Raw genomic sequence first — 15,999 nt, forward strand, 5'->3', positions numbered from 1 at the left:
GATATCATTTATGTATGTGTGACATGTGTGTTTGTGTAATGTGATAGAGTAATCACCACTGTCTATTCATGGTATTTCAACAGTTAACTCAGTCAATTGTTTGTTTTCACTTATTTCCTAAAGTTCATCGCTTTTGAGTTATAAACAGTTTAATGTTTGGAAAAATTCCAGAAAGGTTATTTTCAAAGATGAAAATTAATTCAAATAAATTAAATCTTTGAGCTTTTTAAAATCTTAAACAACATCTTATATAAAGTTCTGAAGAGTAATTATAAAATGTTTGATTCTAAAGCCTCAATTTTTAATTGTTATAAATTGTTTAACTATTAAAAAGTTATTCCTTGTAGCGTCCACGCTTTTGTTTAAACAAAACACTCCAATAAAACTCAAATATATTATCTAAAAAATAATATATTATTTAATTATATAAAAAAACTTCTCCATATTATAACATTTTTATGAATTAATAATTATTTTTAACAATTAAAAATTGAGGCTTTAGAATCACACAATCTGTAATTATTCTTCAGAACTTTATAAAAGATGTTCAAAGATTAATTTAAGATTTTGAAAAGCTCAAAAATTTAAATTATTTGCATTAAATTTCAGCTTTGAAAATAACCTTTCTGAATTTTTCCCAAACATTAAACTGTTAATAATTTAAAAACGGTGAACTTTAGGAAAAAATCACAAGGAGTCTTTTTGACGTAAAATTACCTAAAAATCTCGAGTAGCTTGATTTGGTTCAAAAAATTGACATTAAACTGTTTCTGGGGGAGGGTCGGTTTTAGGGATATACAAAAATTGGACCAATAAGGTTTCTGGCAACATCTGGAATATTAATCTATCAGCTTTTCTGAACAAGAATCAATTGACAAAATGCGGTCTTCGAATTTTGCACACTCAACTCTATCTAGCGCTTGCTCAATATTGAATTTTGTTGCTGTTATTTTGAACTATACAAAAACAATGAGATTACTTTAAAAAAATATTAAATTAAAAATTTTAATAAACCTTCGACAAAATCAGGTATGTTCGCATTCGTAGCATCGTACCTACTAATCGGATAAATCGATTTTGATTTTTTTTTAAGGGAATTTGATCGAAATTTTCTACTATGTTTCAAGAAAATCTGCTCAGTCTTTTGAAAATCATCACCTCTTTTCCGGTTGTTATCGCGTACGTAACCCTTAACTTGAACTTGGAACGTAGCTAAGAAGACCCTCGTTCAAATTATCTTTCAAACAAACAAAAAATCAAAATCGGTTCAACCGGTTACGATGCCACAGACAAAACACATAGATACACAGACACGTTCGACTTATAACACCCACCTTTGCTATTCGGGGGTTAACAAAAACCGTTCAGATTCAACTGTTTATAATAAACTAGTAAAAAAATAATTATCATCAGACAATAACAAAATTTACCTAAAATTATGTCATTTTGAATTCAAAATGTGTTCGATATTAAAATTAAGACAACAAAAACAAATAAAAATCATGAGATCGATAAATAAGGGAGATCTTTCTAACACACAAAAATACTATTAGGTTGATTCAAAAGTTTTATCCGTTTTTATGAATCTTATTTAGACTGAAATATCTCAGTGAATACTCATTCACGTTGTGCACTTTTGCCAACGTAATTAATTCCGTCGGCATAAAAATTGGATGCTCGGGATTCGATGCAGTTGACGAAGTCCGTTTTTGCCTGGCGCAGGTTCTACCCGTGAGAAAGTTATCGATGTGCTTGAAAAGGTGGTAGTCGGTTGGCGAGGGGTCGAGACTGGTGTGAGGCAAAATATCGACGGTCAATTCGTTTAATTTTCGGACGGTGATTTGAGAAACTTGCGGACGGGCGTCGTCGTGTAACAGGATCGGACTTCTTTTGTTGGCTAGTGCCGACTGCTGCTGACGCAATTTTCGATACATTTCATTGATTTGTTCACAATAGGACTCTGGTGTGATGATTTAGCCCGGTTGCAGAAAGTTATAGTGAATCACTTCTCGAGATTTTTGACCTTTCCAATACGTTTTAAACCATCAAAAATCGCATGGGAGCTATCAAGTCCAGTTTTTTCGCCATCTCACGTACTGTTTGTGACACCCATCACAAACAGTGCGTGAGATGACGAAAGAACCGGGCTTGAGGAAGTACCTTCAATGTCCTTTACAAAAAAAAAATGCTGCAATTGCAAATAATCGGATCCATCAATTATACTGTAATAAGAAAAAAGTTCGCAGATATAAAATCAATAAATCGTCAATTTTTAGGAGTAATGGGTTCGCTCTAGGACTCGCACGGAGCGAGAATTACTATCGAATATTTTTAGGTTAAAATAATTACTGCTGATTTCAAAAGTAAATTATCCACTCTACAAAATGTTTTTCAGTACCATAAAATTTACTTCTAAAATGCACTAATGCACCACTAATTTTGTTGTTTTATTTTTTATACTAAGCAGTTTTTTTGAGCTAGTTTTTGATCATAAGTATTACGTGCATGTGATGCTACACACACGCTAGCATAAAATTTAATAAAAATATTGCGCTGCTTCTTTTTTTTTTAAAATTGTTACTTTAGTGTTGTGTTCTTGTGTTGAATGTTTGTGTTTTTGGGGGGGGTGGTGATATAATCAGATGCAGACCTAGTGGCACTGAAAGTGAAACTGAAGAGGAAGGCATCATAACATCTGGTCATCATCATCACACTTCTGAAGATCATATCCATAATACTGAAACATTTTTGCACGATTTCTTACAGAAGTAAGTAATTTTGAGGACTGTGATATACAAAAAAAATTAAACAAATGCAACAACTACAACAAAATGTGCTCTTCTTCTATTCAGGGTGTTTGTTTTTTTTTTGGTACACTCTCAAAAATTTAAGGGGTTTTTTTATTATGGAAAGTATCACTTATCACCTTTCACATTCACTCACCTACCCTCTTTTAGAAATTACAAAATACAGTTTTTCTTTTCAATTTTTTTTTTTATTTAATGTTTTCTTTCACTCATTTTAAATGTATTTGTAAAAATTTTAAGAAGTGATTTCTTCGATAATTTTCGAATTTTGTTTTGGTTAGGCTAATGTCCACGGGCATTTAATTTATCATGTGTTGCAAAAAGTGCTGAAAATAGAACTCTCAATGCTCTACAAAAGCAATTTAAAAATTTGTATGCCAACTGACTGGGAAAGGCGATAACGAACGAAATCTTCGTCTAATAACTTAAATATCAATAAATATTATTGTATAGTGGCTTAAAGTTGTTGTTGTGCTTACTATCATTCACCACAAACACCTAGAATTAACAAAATTTGAATTTATAACTTTGTGCAGAGGCGGATTAAGAAATTTTGAGCCTGTAAGAGATTTTAAAACTTAGCACCCCCGTAATAAAAATCCATCAATAAAGACCTTTTTTTTATTCGTCGTGAATCTACAGTCTTTAATCGTTTATGCTCAAATAGATCAAATTATAAAAATGAAATATTACTGTATTTTACTGCAAATTATAAAAAACGAAAATATTCTGTAAAATTCTTGTCTGTCTGAAATTCAAGCACAAGTCTGTCTAAAATTACTAGATATGCTGCCACTCTGAATATTTTCCGGCTAGATAATCAAGAAGTTATATCTTCAACAGATTAATCTGCTGTGCGCTTCCGTATCCTCTTTGAGTCATTTACGTATTCTTTAACTATTGAGAGTTCAAACGTTTATACAAAAAATGTTTATACATAAAATATCATTTTTTTGACGGCATAAGTATTTTGTGAACACCTTCGTTCATTATCTTGACAATTGGTCCGGGCACTTGACACTTGTTAGTCGTTAGCAGACTGCAATGACGTCTACACAACTGCGTTCTTGATTATCGAATTATCCAGTATTCGCAATTATTGATTTTCATTGATTACTTCAATAATATTGATAGAATCAGAGTTTTGACAACACACTCTTGTATTTTCGAAGTTTCACCGTCGATTGATACTAATATTATCTCGAAAATATATGAATTAACAAAAGAAAATGATGCTCAAAAAATCAAGGAATGGACGCAAAATAATTTTGCCAAGAATTTTGGAATGTAGCATCCTTGCAAAATTATTTTTATTACGAAACAGATTTTATTGTTTACGGGTACCCCACAATGCGTTTATAGCTAAAATATTAGGGCAGGTAATTTATAAAATTGAATTTAGTTTTTAATGAAATCATTTTTTTAAATTTTGCGCATATATTAAAAAACACTTATACATTTTTACACCATGCATGAGTTGAGTTTTTTTTAAATAATTTATAATTGTTTAATATTTTTAATTCAGGAATTCTTTTTAGAAATCTTTAAAGTATGTATTCGAAAGATGAAAGAAACCAATCCAGAGATTTTAATTATCTTGTTGATAATAATATATTTGCTATTCAATGAGATTTCTCAAAAGTAGAGACTTGTTTGAGAATGATATAATTTTGTCATCAAAATCTTGAGTGAAAATTTGCATATTCAAGCATTCATTTTTATAGCTTGCTGTGGCTTGAAATATGTTGCAACTGTGTTTGCTTTGGCTGTCGCCAGCATTTGCTTATTTTATTTTCTTGTTAAGTTTTTAGGATAATCTGCAAATATAGTGTGTCCACGGATGAAAAAAGTGGTTATTAAATTTAGAATAAACATTTATTCCTTCCATTATTCGATACTTTACCTAAATAAGCAACGATTAAATTACAATTTAACTTAACTAACGAATGTTCATAAAGTCTAGAAACAGTTTAATTACTCAAGAAGAGAAAGTTGTTTTGAAAAACGAAAAGTATAGTCTAGTCATCTGGTTGTTTTATCTGGAAAAATTTCCAGAAGTTTTGAAAATGGGTGATTTTATAGATTTTGAGGTGCTCTTGTCGAATTTATACTTTGTTACCTCGTATCGCGCCGCCAAATTGGAAAAATGGCGTCAAGCAGTTTTTTGACAAAATCTCCTTTCCGAGTCATTTATACAAAATTAAACTTTGCAAATAAAACATTTTCCTTTATTAGAAGCCGTGGGTCAATGAACGCAAACTAATTATTCTATTGAGTTCTGACAGACAATTTTTTTAATATTATTTTTTTTAATGCTTTATCGAATATTAGGCGATAAACATATTATACCTTATGAGGTACCGATAAAAACTTAAATGAAAAATGACTTTCATTTTAATGAAGGAAACATACACCTTTTGAGAGGTATGTTAGAGAGGTATTAGTTTGTTTAATCAAGTTATTCAGCATAACCAACATAACCATAACACCACACTTTGCGGCACTCGTACCTACGCCGAAACTATTGCATTTATTAAAAAAAGTTCTTAAGGAAATTGTAGGGAATTTTCTCGAATTTTGTATATAGATATTTTGCTCGCAAAATGATTCGGTAAGAAGATATCGTCAAAAAATTGCTTTTCGACGCCAAAGATACGAGGTAGCAAAGTGGAAACTCGAAAAGAGTACCTCTAAAACTTCCCGAAAAAATTCCAGATTATCCTTTTTATAAACCAAATGACTATAGTACACTTGGAAAAAATCCTTAAATGTTGGTAAAAGACAATCTTGCCTTTATGAGTGGAACGTAGAGTTCGGGCTAGTTTGAAATTCCTGAATGAAAACCTCAATTTTTACTACTGATTTGGATCCATGAACACATAGTTTTTTGTAAATTGTACATAAATATCATCTATATGGTTTCTTTCATGCTTAATAAATGATATCTTTGATTATTAACGATCTCAAACGATGAAGTTTTTAACTAGTGCAAAATACATTCTAAATATTTCATAAATTTTAGTTTATTTCAATAATACACAGGATTTTCTCGAAAATGAATTTTCTTAGTTTAGTATTTATTGTTAAAAATTGTTATTTACAGCCTCTTTTTAATGATATAAAAAAGTACATAGAATACAGGGTAGACCATTTTAATCTATTATAGCTAATAATTTCTTTTGTAGTTAACCAATTAAAAAATAAACAAAAGTTACAGAGTTTGATTGGGGATATCATGTTCTGGCATCAGATTGGATCTAGTTCCTCGGGTTGCTTGTATAGTAAATATAGATCCTAAAAGGGAAAAAATAGAATAATACTATTAATTATAACGTTGATCCACAGTTAAAAAAACTAAAATTTTTTCGAAAATCGTTACCTTGCAGTGGAAATACAACTTTAAAATATATCATTCTTGCATCGAAAGAAAATACGCAAGCTTTAGAAAAGTTTTTTAGACAAAAGTTATCAAGAAAAATAAAGGTTATTCGTTTGGGTTAATAATTTTGAAGCCCAGGTAAAATTTTAAGATCATTTGAAGATCAAGGTCAAATGAACTTGAAACTAGAATTTCAGGTCAGTCATGGACACAGGCGAATGTCCTCTATTAGCGTTGAGAACTTTTTGCTAAAGCATTTTTTTTTTTGTAGCTAGCCTGTTTTCTTTCGAATAAATGCAATAATGACATTTTTAATTTTATAGGTACCAACTTTCTAATTTAAATAGTTATTCTATCTCTTACCTTTTAGGATCTAAATTGACTACTAAAGCAACCCGGAAACTGGGTCCATGATATCAGAACATGATGTCCTCCATGAAACTCTGTAACTTTTATTTAAGTTATATTTTAATTGCTTAACTATAAAACAAGCTATTGGCCATAAGATATTAAAATGGTACACCCTATAAAATCAAAATCGCTCTACCCGTTCTAAAGTTATGGATGAAAAACGATTTCAAAATTGCAACTTCAAGAGAGTATAGCACCGAAACCGATCAACTTTTACTAGGAGATGTTTAGCTAAATCGACTTATTTTGAGCTAAGCTGTATGTGGTAGACCGTTATAAAGACGTATTAGGGACACCCTGTATAAAATAGGTGATGTAGAATGATACATCTTTTGCCTTTATATTCAATTAAAAAAATCAGTTGACATCTTAGCGTTAAAATCATATATGTAATATTCATGTATTGCCAGTAGAGGTACGGGCAAAAACATCACGTTGCAGACGACATATTTCTCTCACTCTATCGATGCATGATCATAACTGTTTTGCGCATGCTTCACTTCATGGCCAATAGTAAAAGAAGGCGCTATTCTGGTGTACGCGCATAACGTACAAAGTACTTTTACTCTGTCTCGCTTGTTTTCGTTGGGACCTCTCATAGACAAACATAGGGCGGTGATAAATGATTTAAATCCCTGTATAATTTCATTTTGACCTGTGTAATCGTTTGAGATCATGAATTAAAATGGACTAATTATTTACATTAAAGTATTTCCGCGGATAAAATCTCTTTGACGTTTTTCAAGTGTTAGTAATATAAATACTAAAGCATTTTTTGTACAACTTATAGTCCATATTCAGTTTTTAATCAAAGGAATAAATTAACTGGTAAATTTTGATCAATTTTTTGATTAACCAAAAAATTAGAGTGAAATATCTATTTAGGCATATCAAATATTTGTTCTAAAAGTCATTTATTATTGTTTAGTACGGCTTATGATCATCATTCAGAGAAATCAAGAAGAAAACGTGGTAGTTTATTCTTTCGAAAGAAAAAGGTAAAATTTTCAATCAATATTACATAATTATATTTTATTCCAAATACCCTTTTGGAATTCAATGAGGAAAGAGGAGGATTTCAATGTTCACCAGTTTTATTGGAGCCATACACCTCTAAAACTAGTACTCGATTTTTAGTTTTCGCAACAACCTAATTTAAAAAACTTTGACATCGTTGAAAAGTTAGTCAGACCATAAGTCATTGCGCATAAAATATAAGTTTGGTAAACTAGAAAGTATGCTTTCTAGTCTTCTTTATCTTTTTTTGGGTAAAATATGATAAGGTTTTTTAGTTATTTTTTCTCCGAAAATAAAGGAGGGGCTGTATAGTTCCTCTAAATTAATCTAAGGGGTTGAAAATCGCTAAGGAAGTTCTTTTTGGGGAGTGTAAACTGTCCTTTCCCCCCTTTATGCCAAAATATCATAAAATGGGATATACGCATTCCAAAAGCTACTAAAATTGAGCTTAGCGGTTGAAAATCTGTTTATGAGTTCAGTTAGTGTCAAAGAAATGCTTTTTTGGGGTGTCAACTGCCCAGCTCATCCTTTCGCGGGATAGGGGGTTTCGCAGGAAGTAAAACCGGAATGAGTAGACAACGTTTTCTGAAGGTTTTTAGGTCAATACGAATATGTGCGTCGATTTTACGTAAAGTGGTGCAAACAAAAGTTATTAACAATTTAATTGTTTAAATCGCTGTAACTCGGAAATTATCCATTACCATATTTGACTCGTTTTTTTGAAAATTGGTAAAAAAATGAAAATTTTGATGTTGAACAAGTTTTGTCAACAACTTTTTTGCTATAATCGATAGTTTCTGAGTTACAGCGATTTAAACAATTAAATTGTTAATAACTTTTGCTTGCCCCACTTTACGTAAATCGACGAACAACTAAAAACCTTCAGAAAACACTGCGTCTACTCATTTCGGTTTTACTTCCTATGAAACTCTCTATCCCGCGTATGGACTACCTAAGCCATTTCCCCTCTATTTATGTCAAAATATCATAGATTTTCACTTTTTTTTTTTTTTGGAATTTACTCATCTCAACAGCTTCTTAAATTTGAACTAGGCGGTTTAAATCTATATATGAGTTCAGCTAGTGTCAAGAAAATTCCTCTTTTTTTAAATCACGGTTTTTCGCTGTTATTAAGAAATTTGGTACCTATACAATTACACCAAATTGAATTAGACGACATCTAATGAGGGGGAAAGTATGACCTAAGTGATTGAGCCCTGTTGCCACGGGTTTTTTTTTTTTTTTTGTAGATTGATGTTGCAAATTTTGATCTTTGCAAATGCGAATAACTTACTGTACATGTACGTTTGCGGTGACTTTTAGGGGTGTAACGCTTTAATAAAATTGCGGAACGCTATATATTATTAAAAATCCATTTTCCTTATCGAATCCTTAAATGGAAATTTTTTTGATTATTTCCATTAATAGAAATTTCTCATGGAAATGTTTATGGATAAAATTTGAAATATTGATTTTTGTTTTATTTAAAGGATAAAAATAAGAAAGCCATTCATCAGTGGGTATCTGCAAGTTATGCTACGACGAATATTTGTGATTGGTGTACAACTCCATTAGCCAATAAACCATCATTATATTGTGAAAGTAAGTTCTGTACTAATTAAATCAACAACATAGCTGTCGCCACGGAGGCAATTAAATGAGAGGCCACGCCATCAATGACCCTCAAAATTTTTGAAAGACAATCAAGAAGCTTGCTATCGCTGAGCCAGTCCCCGGCTCCACAATAATTTTATCCTGCCAACATTTTCTTTTGTATCATGGGTTTTCAAAGAAATACTTCAATGTTATCTTTACATTTATATAACTTAATTCTTATTTACGTATTTTTTCTGTCGGTACATTTACCTATAGAAATTCCGACGTCAGTCGCGTAAACTCTTAAAAAATTGAAAATTTAATAACCACTTCTCTATCTTGCAATAAACTCGGTAGTTCTGATTTTAATATTGTTAAGTTGTATAAATGATTTTCTCTCTTACTACTATTATTTTTCTAATAATCGCATTGAAAAATCGAACGGTATAATTTTCTTTAATCCTGAGGTATTTTGCGTCGCATATACGGCAGTAAGAGGCCTCTAGCTTGATAAATCCTTATTATTATTTTTTTTTTTTCAACAGTGCATACATATTTCTAAAAATATTTTGTGTGTTTCAGATTGCAATACAACAGTACATCAAAATAATTGTAAAGATAATTTTATCGAATGCCACAAACCAAAAAATAGTAAGGTAAGGTACCGCAATTATGAAGAGATCTTATAGAATTCTTATAGAAAATAACTTTCTGCCACATTGAGTGCTCTGGTATTTTGCGTTCTCATTGCTTATGACATTTTTACATACTTACAACATATCGGAGCACACTGCCAGTGTTTCGGATAAATATTTTTTTGAAATTGGGAACTGGCATGGAGGCGTGACTTAAAAAACATGTCGGAAAATAACTTACACTTTTAAATGTTTAACCCATTTGATAGTTAAAAAAACGTTAAAAAAATTTTTCGTTTTCTATTCGTCGTTTGTTGATGAAAATTTATTTATAATTAATGTGGAATTTAATGAAAATTACGTAAAAATAATGCTCAAAGCTTTAAAGTTGGGGTTTTTTGAACGATTATTACATGAGGCGTGTTTACTCAAAAACAAAGATCAATCAACTTCAGAATAATTATGATAACCAGATAATACCTGGCAGTCACATTGAATGTTATGGAAGCGGCAGACAGAATTTCTAGCGAAATAAAATATAATTTTATGATCTTATCACAAACTAAAGTGTTTAAAGTCTGGAAACTGGAAAAACAAAGATTTTTATAAATCTTACTAATGGGTATATAAAATATATTTTAATTAAAAGTTATTATTATTTAAAGAATGTCCAAAGTATTACACTGTTGATAAAATATTTTATTAATTTATTATTATTATACAAATTTAACTTCAAAATAATTATTATAATATTTGAAGTAACAAAAAATTGTTATTAAAAAAATTTTCTAATATCACTGTACGACCGCTTGCTTTTGGAAATTTATGGAAAACTACGTTTAAATTTTTATTTGCTTTACTCTTACAATCTCTAACTGCACAAGTTACTGTATTTTTTGATTTAACACGTTCTGTAAATTTCCAACTTCCATTTTTTATTTTATTTATCGATAATTTATTATAAACAATTTATTGCTAATATAAACAGTATGTATTTACTCGATAGTTGTAACCCATTAATAGTTGTTTTTTCTACCACCAGACTGCGTGCATCGATTTGTCAGTTCCTAATATTGCAATTTATTTACAAACAGTTTTTTCGAAAATAATATGAAAAAATGTCTTTATTGCTAAATAACTCTAAAAATAATAAAGTTACAAAAAAAAAGTTTAGAAGCAAAAAATTAGCTCTTTTTCCGCAGAATAATTTACCTTCTTAACTTTTTTTGTAACTATTATTTTTCAAGTTATTTAAAGACAAAGGCATTTTTTTCGAAAATTTTTTCCATTTAAATTTCAATATTTCAAAAAATAATTATCCGGAACTGCTAGAATTTTTTGACCATTTTGTCACTTAAATTAAGTAAATTGGAAATCGGCAGGCACTAAATATAGTTCCCGTGATATATTCATCAGTTTTTGTGCTGAATAAAACACAAAAAAAAAGGCACGAGCACTTTACTTTTCATTATAACTCCGTTAATTTTCGTGCAAAGGACTTGAAACTTGTAGTTATTTGACGTTAAATACTCCGAATTTCAATCGCCAATAACTCGGAAAGTAATGACATTTGGAAATATGCTTGAATGACACTTTTTTTGCTTATAATTCACCCCTCTATCGATTCCCGTTATCATTTTCATTTTTTATTTAACCATCCCTTGAACAAAAACACCACTCGGCACCATATACTTTTGATCGTGAACTTAGCTTAATCCCAAATTTTCGAAATCGAAATCGGTGCTATAGATCAAAATTTAAAGATTTCGAAATTTTTTCTCCTCGTATAGTAGAGTTTTAATAACACTCAAACAATTTTAAAATATTATTTCAGAATGTATCCAAGACATCAGCATTCGGTGTACAAATAACAAACTCAAAAAGTTCATCGAATAAACGAAATTCGGGATCGTCACAAGGTCAAAATTCATCAAATAGGTATGATTTATATACAATTTTACAATTTAATTTTTTTAAATTTTTATATAATAATATAAGGATGATGCTTGTCCAAAATTAAGGAGAAAAGTTTTTTAATTTTATGTTGCAATGCAAAGAAAAACAAATAAATTATTTATTTTTTTTATATAAATCAATATATATATTTTTTTTTTGGGTTTCTTTTAATAAATTTTAAATTTTATTTTGCTTTTCATTTATTAATAATTTGCATGCATTAAAATTTTTTTTATTTTTTGTTTTTCGTGGTGAAATACGATGATTTTTTTTTTTTTTTGACAAAAATTGTTGGAATATTTTAGAATAGAGATATTTTTGAAATGAATGTGTTTTTTTGCATGTTCAATAATATAATTAATAACCATGAAAATATCAAATTTATTCAGTTTATTTAAAAATTTTTTTTTAAATTTTATTTTTAATTATTTAATTTTTATTTTTAAATATTTAAAAGTTAACAAAAAATATCTTAGTTATTAATCTAAATAGTTTAAGTATTGGGATCTAACATAATTACAATTCAATTTAGATTCATTTTTTCGTAGATAAATTATTATTTCAGGGAGATCAATAAAAGTTCCGAAAAGTTTGGGCACCAGACCTGGGCACTATATTTCATCAAGACTGAATTCAGAAAGCTTGGATTTGTGTCCCTTTAGTACCTAATGTACGTAGAAACATGTCTATTATACATCCACACTTCTATCGACGAAATAGGACCAAATATTAACTTAATCGGTTTTTCACTATTCAAATTAAGGTGAGCATTTCTGTGGTCTGACACTTAATTGTGGCTCCTGAGGGTTTTCACAGTTCTGCTTCATCGGAAAACTGATTTCAGAAACATGTATATACATGTTTCGACAAGTACTGGACATGTTTCCACGTACATTGAGTACTAAACAGACACAAATCCAAGCTTTCTGGGTTGAGCATTGATGTAATATAGTTTATAGTTTTTTCTGAATGTGGACTTACTAAAGCTTTGCTCATACATTGCGGGTGATATGATTTTTGCCGCTTCAGTCTAAGTTCAAATTTGTTGAAATATAAAAATAATGATCGCAAAAATACGTATGATAGCTCGTATGATTCGGAATGATGTCTAGAAACTTGTACCAGAAGCATTTTTCAGCTCATAAAAACTTGCAAAAGTTACTAACAATTAAAGATAAATAAAGGTATTTCATTTTTCATCAATATTTCATAATATTTAAGAAATTTAAAAAAAGATTTCTTAAAGAGGAGTAAATTTCCAATAAAAAATAGGCCTTTTTGCGGCATTTTTAGATTTTTTTTATATCGTCAAAAACTCGTATCTTACACTAAATAATTTTTTTAAGGTACTAAATGTTAATTTTAAAATTTGAAAAATTATGGTGTATTCTGAAAACTCTATAGAATTGATTATCATTGGATAATCTGAAAGTTATTTTTTAGACAAGTTAGAAGACAATTGTTTATTAAGAAAATTTTCTGGAAATTTTGGACGTGAAATTTTTCAGCTTCGTGGAATTTTAATAAATAACCTTAACAAAATCACATCATAAAAGTTTTTAAAATTAGTCTTTTTAAACTTTTTTGACGTAATCTTGTTAAGGTTATATATAATAAGAAAGGCTCCACGAAGCCAAAAAATTTTACAACTTGCTAACTTGTTGGAAAATTAACTTTAAGATAAATTTCCAACGGTAATAACTTCTTTAAAATGTTCAAAACACACAATAATTTTTTCAAATTTTTAATTGAATATTTAATACCTTAAAAAAATTATTAAGCTTGACGTACTCATTTTTTTCGCTATTACAACAATCTAAAAATGATGCAAAAAGACCTATATTCAGTGTTAAATTTAAATTATAAACAAGTGAAAACAAACAATTGGCTGAGTTAATTGTTGAAATACCATGTATAGACAGTGTTGATGAAGGAATCGTTTGTTTTTTGACGTCACGTTAATAAAAAAAGATATTCTCTTTTAAATAGCTACACACACACTGATATTCCCATATTAATGCATACTATAAAATTTGCACCTAATAAGCGCCCTCGTGGGTAAACAGTGAAGTTTACAAAAAAATTTTTCAAAGTTGTTTATTATTTTATAAAGAACATTTTTTACATTTAAACTTTTGTTTTATCTCTAACGGTTTACAAGATGGGTCCTACGGACCCAAGACCCAATTGACCCATATTGCTCATTTACGAACTTGACCTCAGTTTTTAGGTCCTGAGTACGCTATAAAAATTTCATCTTGATATCCCTTTTCGTTTTTGAGTTATCGTGTCCACAGACGGACGGACGGACAACCGGAAATGGACTAATTAGGTGATTCTATGAACACCTATACCAAAATTTTTTTCGTAGCATGAATATTTTTAGGCGTTACAAACTTTGGACTAAACTTAATATACTATGTATATTTCATATATACATGGTATAATAATGGAGATAGAGTTCCGGCAGTAGAGTATTTATATTTTATGAAATGTTGATGAAAATCAAAATCTTTAATTGTTTATAACTTTTGAATTTTTTTAAGTGCTTAAAATCGTTTCTGGGACTTTTTGAGACATTTATTTCCATATTTCATTAATTTGAACTTGTTGACAAGACTATTTTGAAATTCCTCCCCACACTGCTATTGTGGACAATCTCACAACGACTATATTTTTTTGGAATGCCTGTCGATTAAAACTAATTCTACCCATACATCTTTGGCACTCTATTGAAGCCAAAGCCCTTCGCATTGAAAACGCAAAAGAAGTTTACGATTGAAGACTTTTCAAAGAATTTTTAGTCTTTCTGAAATCTAAAATTTGTTCAGGCGTTTTGAAGTAGACAGCAAAACAGTTAAACTTTATAAATAGGTATTGTGTTAGATCCCAATATATTTCTACTTGCATAGCATTGAAATATAATAAACTAAGGAAATTTTTGGATAGCATGGTTTATTTTTATAAAAGAAAATAATAATAATAAATCAGGATTATGAAATTATATTTTTGGTTTACCAAATCATAATTTCATGATCCTAAACGGAAAAAAAACACAAATTATTAAAAAATAAAATTATCTAGAAATATATTAAAAAATTTTATTCATATTTTTATAAATATAGTATTATAAAAAATATAATTTTTCGGGTTGCTTTTTTGGCTAAATATAGTTCAGTTGCTTGCTTTATAGCACTTATTTATGTTTATTTCTATACATGAGAGTTGATATTTAATGACTTTATTACGCTCATGGCTTTTACTAAATAATACACAATTAACAAATGGCGCTAAATATTCTAAACGAACTGAAAATTAGAACAAAAAAAAGTACTAGAACATACATTTATTAAAAAATCAATCAATTTCAAAAAAATTTATAATAAATTTAATTATTTTATTAATATTGGGAAAGTAAGAATATTTCAATTTTCTTATTTTCAATTTTACATTTATTTTAAAACAATCTGGTTATGTGAGCTTATGCGCTCATGGAAAATTTTCCTCCAAACATGTTTGAAAGATATCCTAAGGAGTATTTCCCTCTGGAATGTCAAATTTTCATTTAATATGATTTTCGGCTATGGTGAAATCGGAATAGTGAATAAGAATAATCTTATTCAAATTTTATTTTTACACAAAAACAAAATCATTATCAATCACAAGTTTAAGTGTGCATACATAGTCAACTTCAAACATATGTTTGAAGCAAGAAACGTTTTAACCCATGAAAGAAACAGAAATATTTTAATAACAATTTCGTATTCTGCTGAGTAAAGATCTACACGGAAAGTGTCAATAATTTTAATTATAAATATCATGTTTAATTATTGGTATATAAAAATTTGCACGGTAAACGACATTAAATTTAAATTAAATGATTACTAAAATTTTCGTATTCCGGGGATAAAAGATCCAATCGGAAAGTGTAAATAATTTCAAAAATAAATAAATAAATATTAAATTACGTATTCCGTTACGTATTTATGTGTATATAAAAGATCTACACGAAAAGGGTCTCATTTTGACTTGACTAAGTTACTATTAATTGGATTAATAGGTTAGGTTTGGTTCGTGTGGCTGTCCAGGGGTGGGATACACTTAGACCAAAAATTCCGTTGTGTTATCGAAAATGGTTGGCCCATCCCCGGCCACTGACGTCAATCGATTTGAGAATTATATTAAAAAATCAAAAAAA

General features: G+C 29.3%; 1 protein-coding gene across 4 annotated transcripts in view; it reads left to right on the forward strand.

Moving 5' to 3' along the window:
* LOC123300790 (rho guanine nucleotide exchange factor 18) overlaps nt 1–15,999 on the forward strand; it is a 104,620-nt gene that overhangs the window by 55,285 nt on the left and 33,336 nt on the right. For 3 of the 4 annotated variants that reach the window (XM_044883439.1, XM_044883441.1, XM_044883437.1), the window contains 5 exons: nt 2,643–2,768; nt 7,526–7,595; nt 9,105–9,216; nt 9,793–9,866; nt 11,680–11,783. In XM_044883439.1, the coding sequence (XP_044739374.1) occupies nt 2,643–2,768; nt 7,526–7,595; nt 9,105–9,216; nt 9,793–9,866; nt 11,680–11,783 (486 nt within the window). The remainder of the gene's footprint in view (nt 1–2,642; nt 2,769–7,525; nt 7,596–9,104; nt 9,217–9,792; nt 9,867–11,679; nt 11,784–15,999) is intronic. The other variant, XM_044883440.1, reaches the window with a different exon arrangement.

This window comes from Chrysoperla carnea, chromosome 5, assembly GCF_905475395.1.
Source record: "Chrysoperla carnea chromosome 5, inChrCarn1.1, whole genome shotgun sequence".
NCBI classification, from domain to species: domain Eukaryota; kingdom Metazoa; phylum Arthropoda; class Insecta; order Neuroptera; family Chrysopidae; genus Chrysoperla; species Chrysoperla carnea.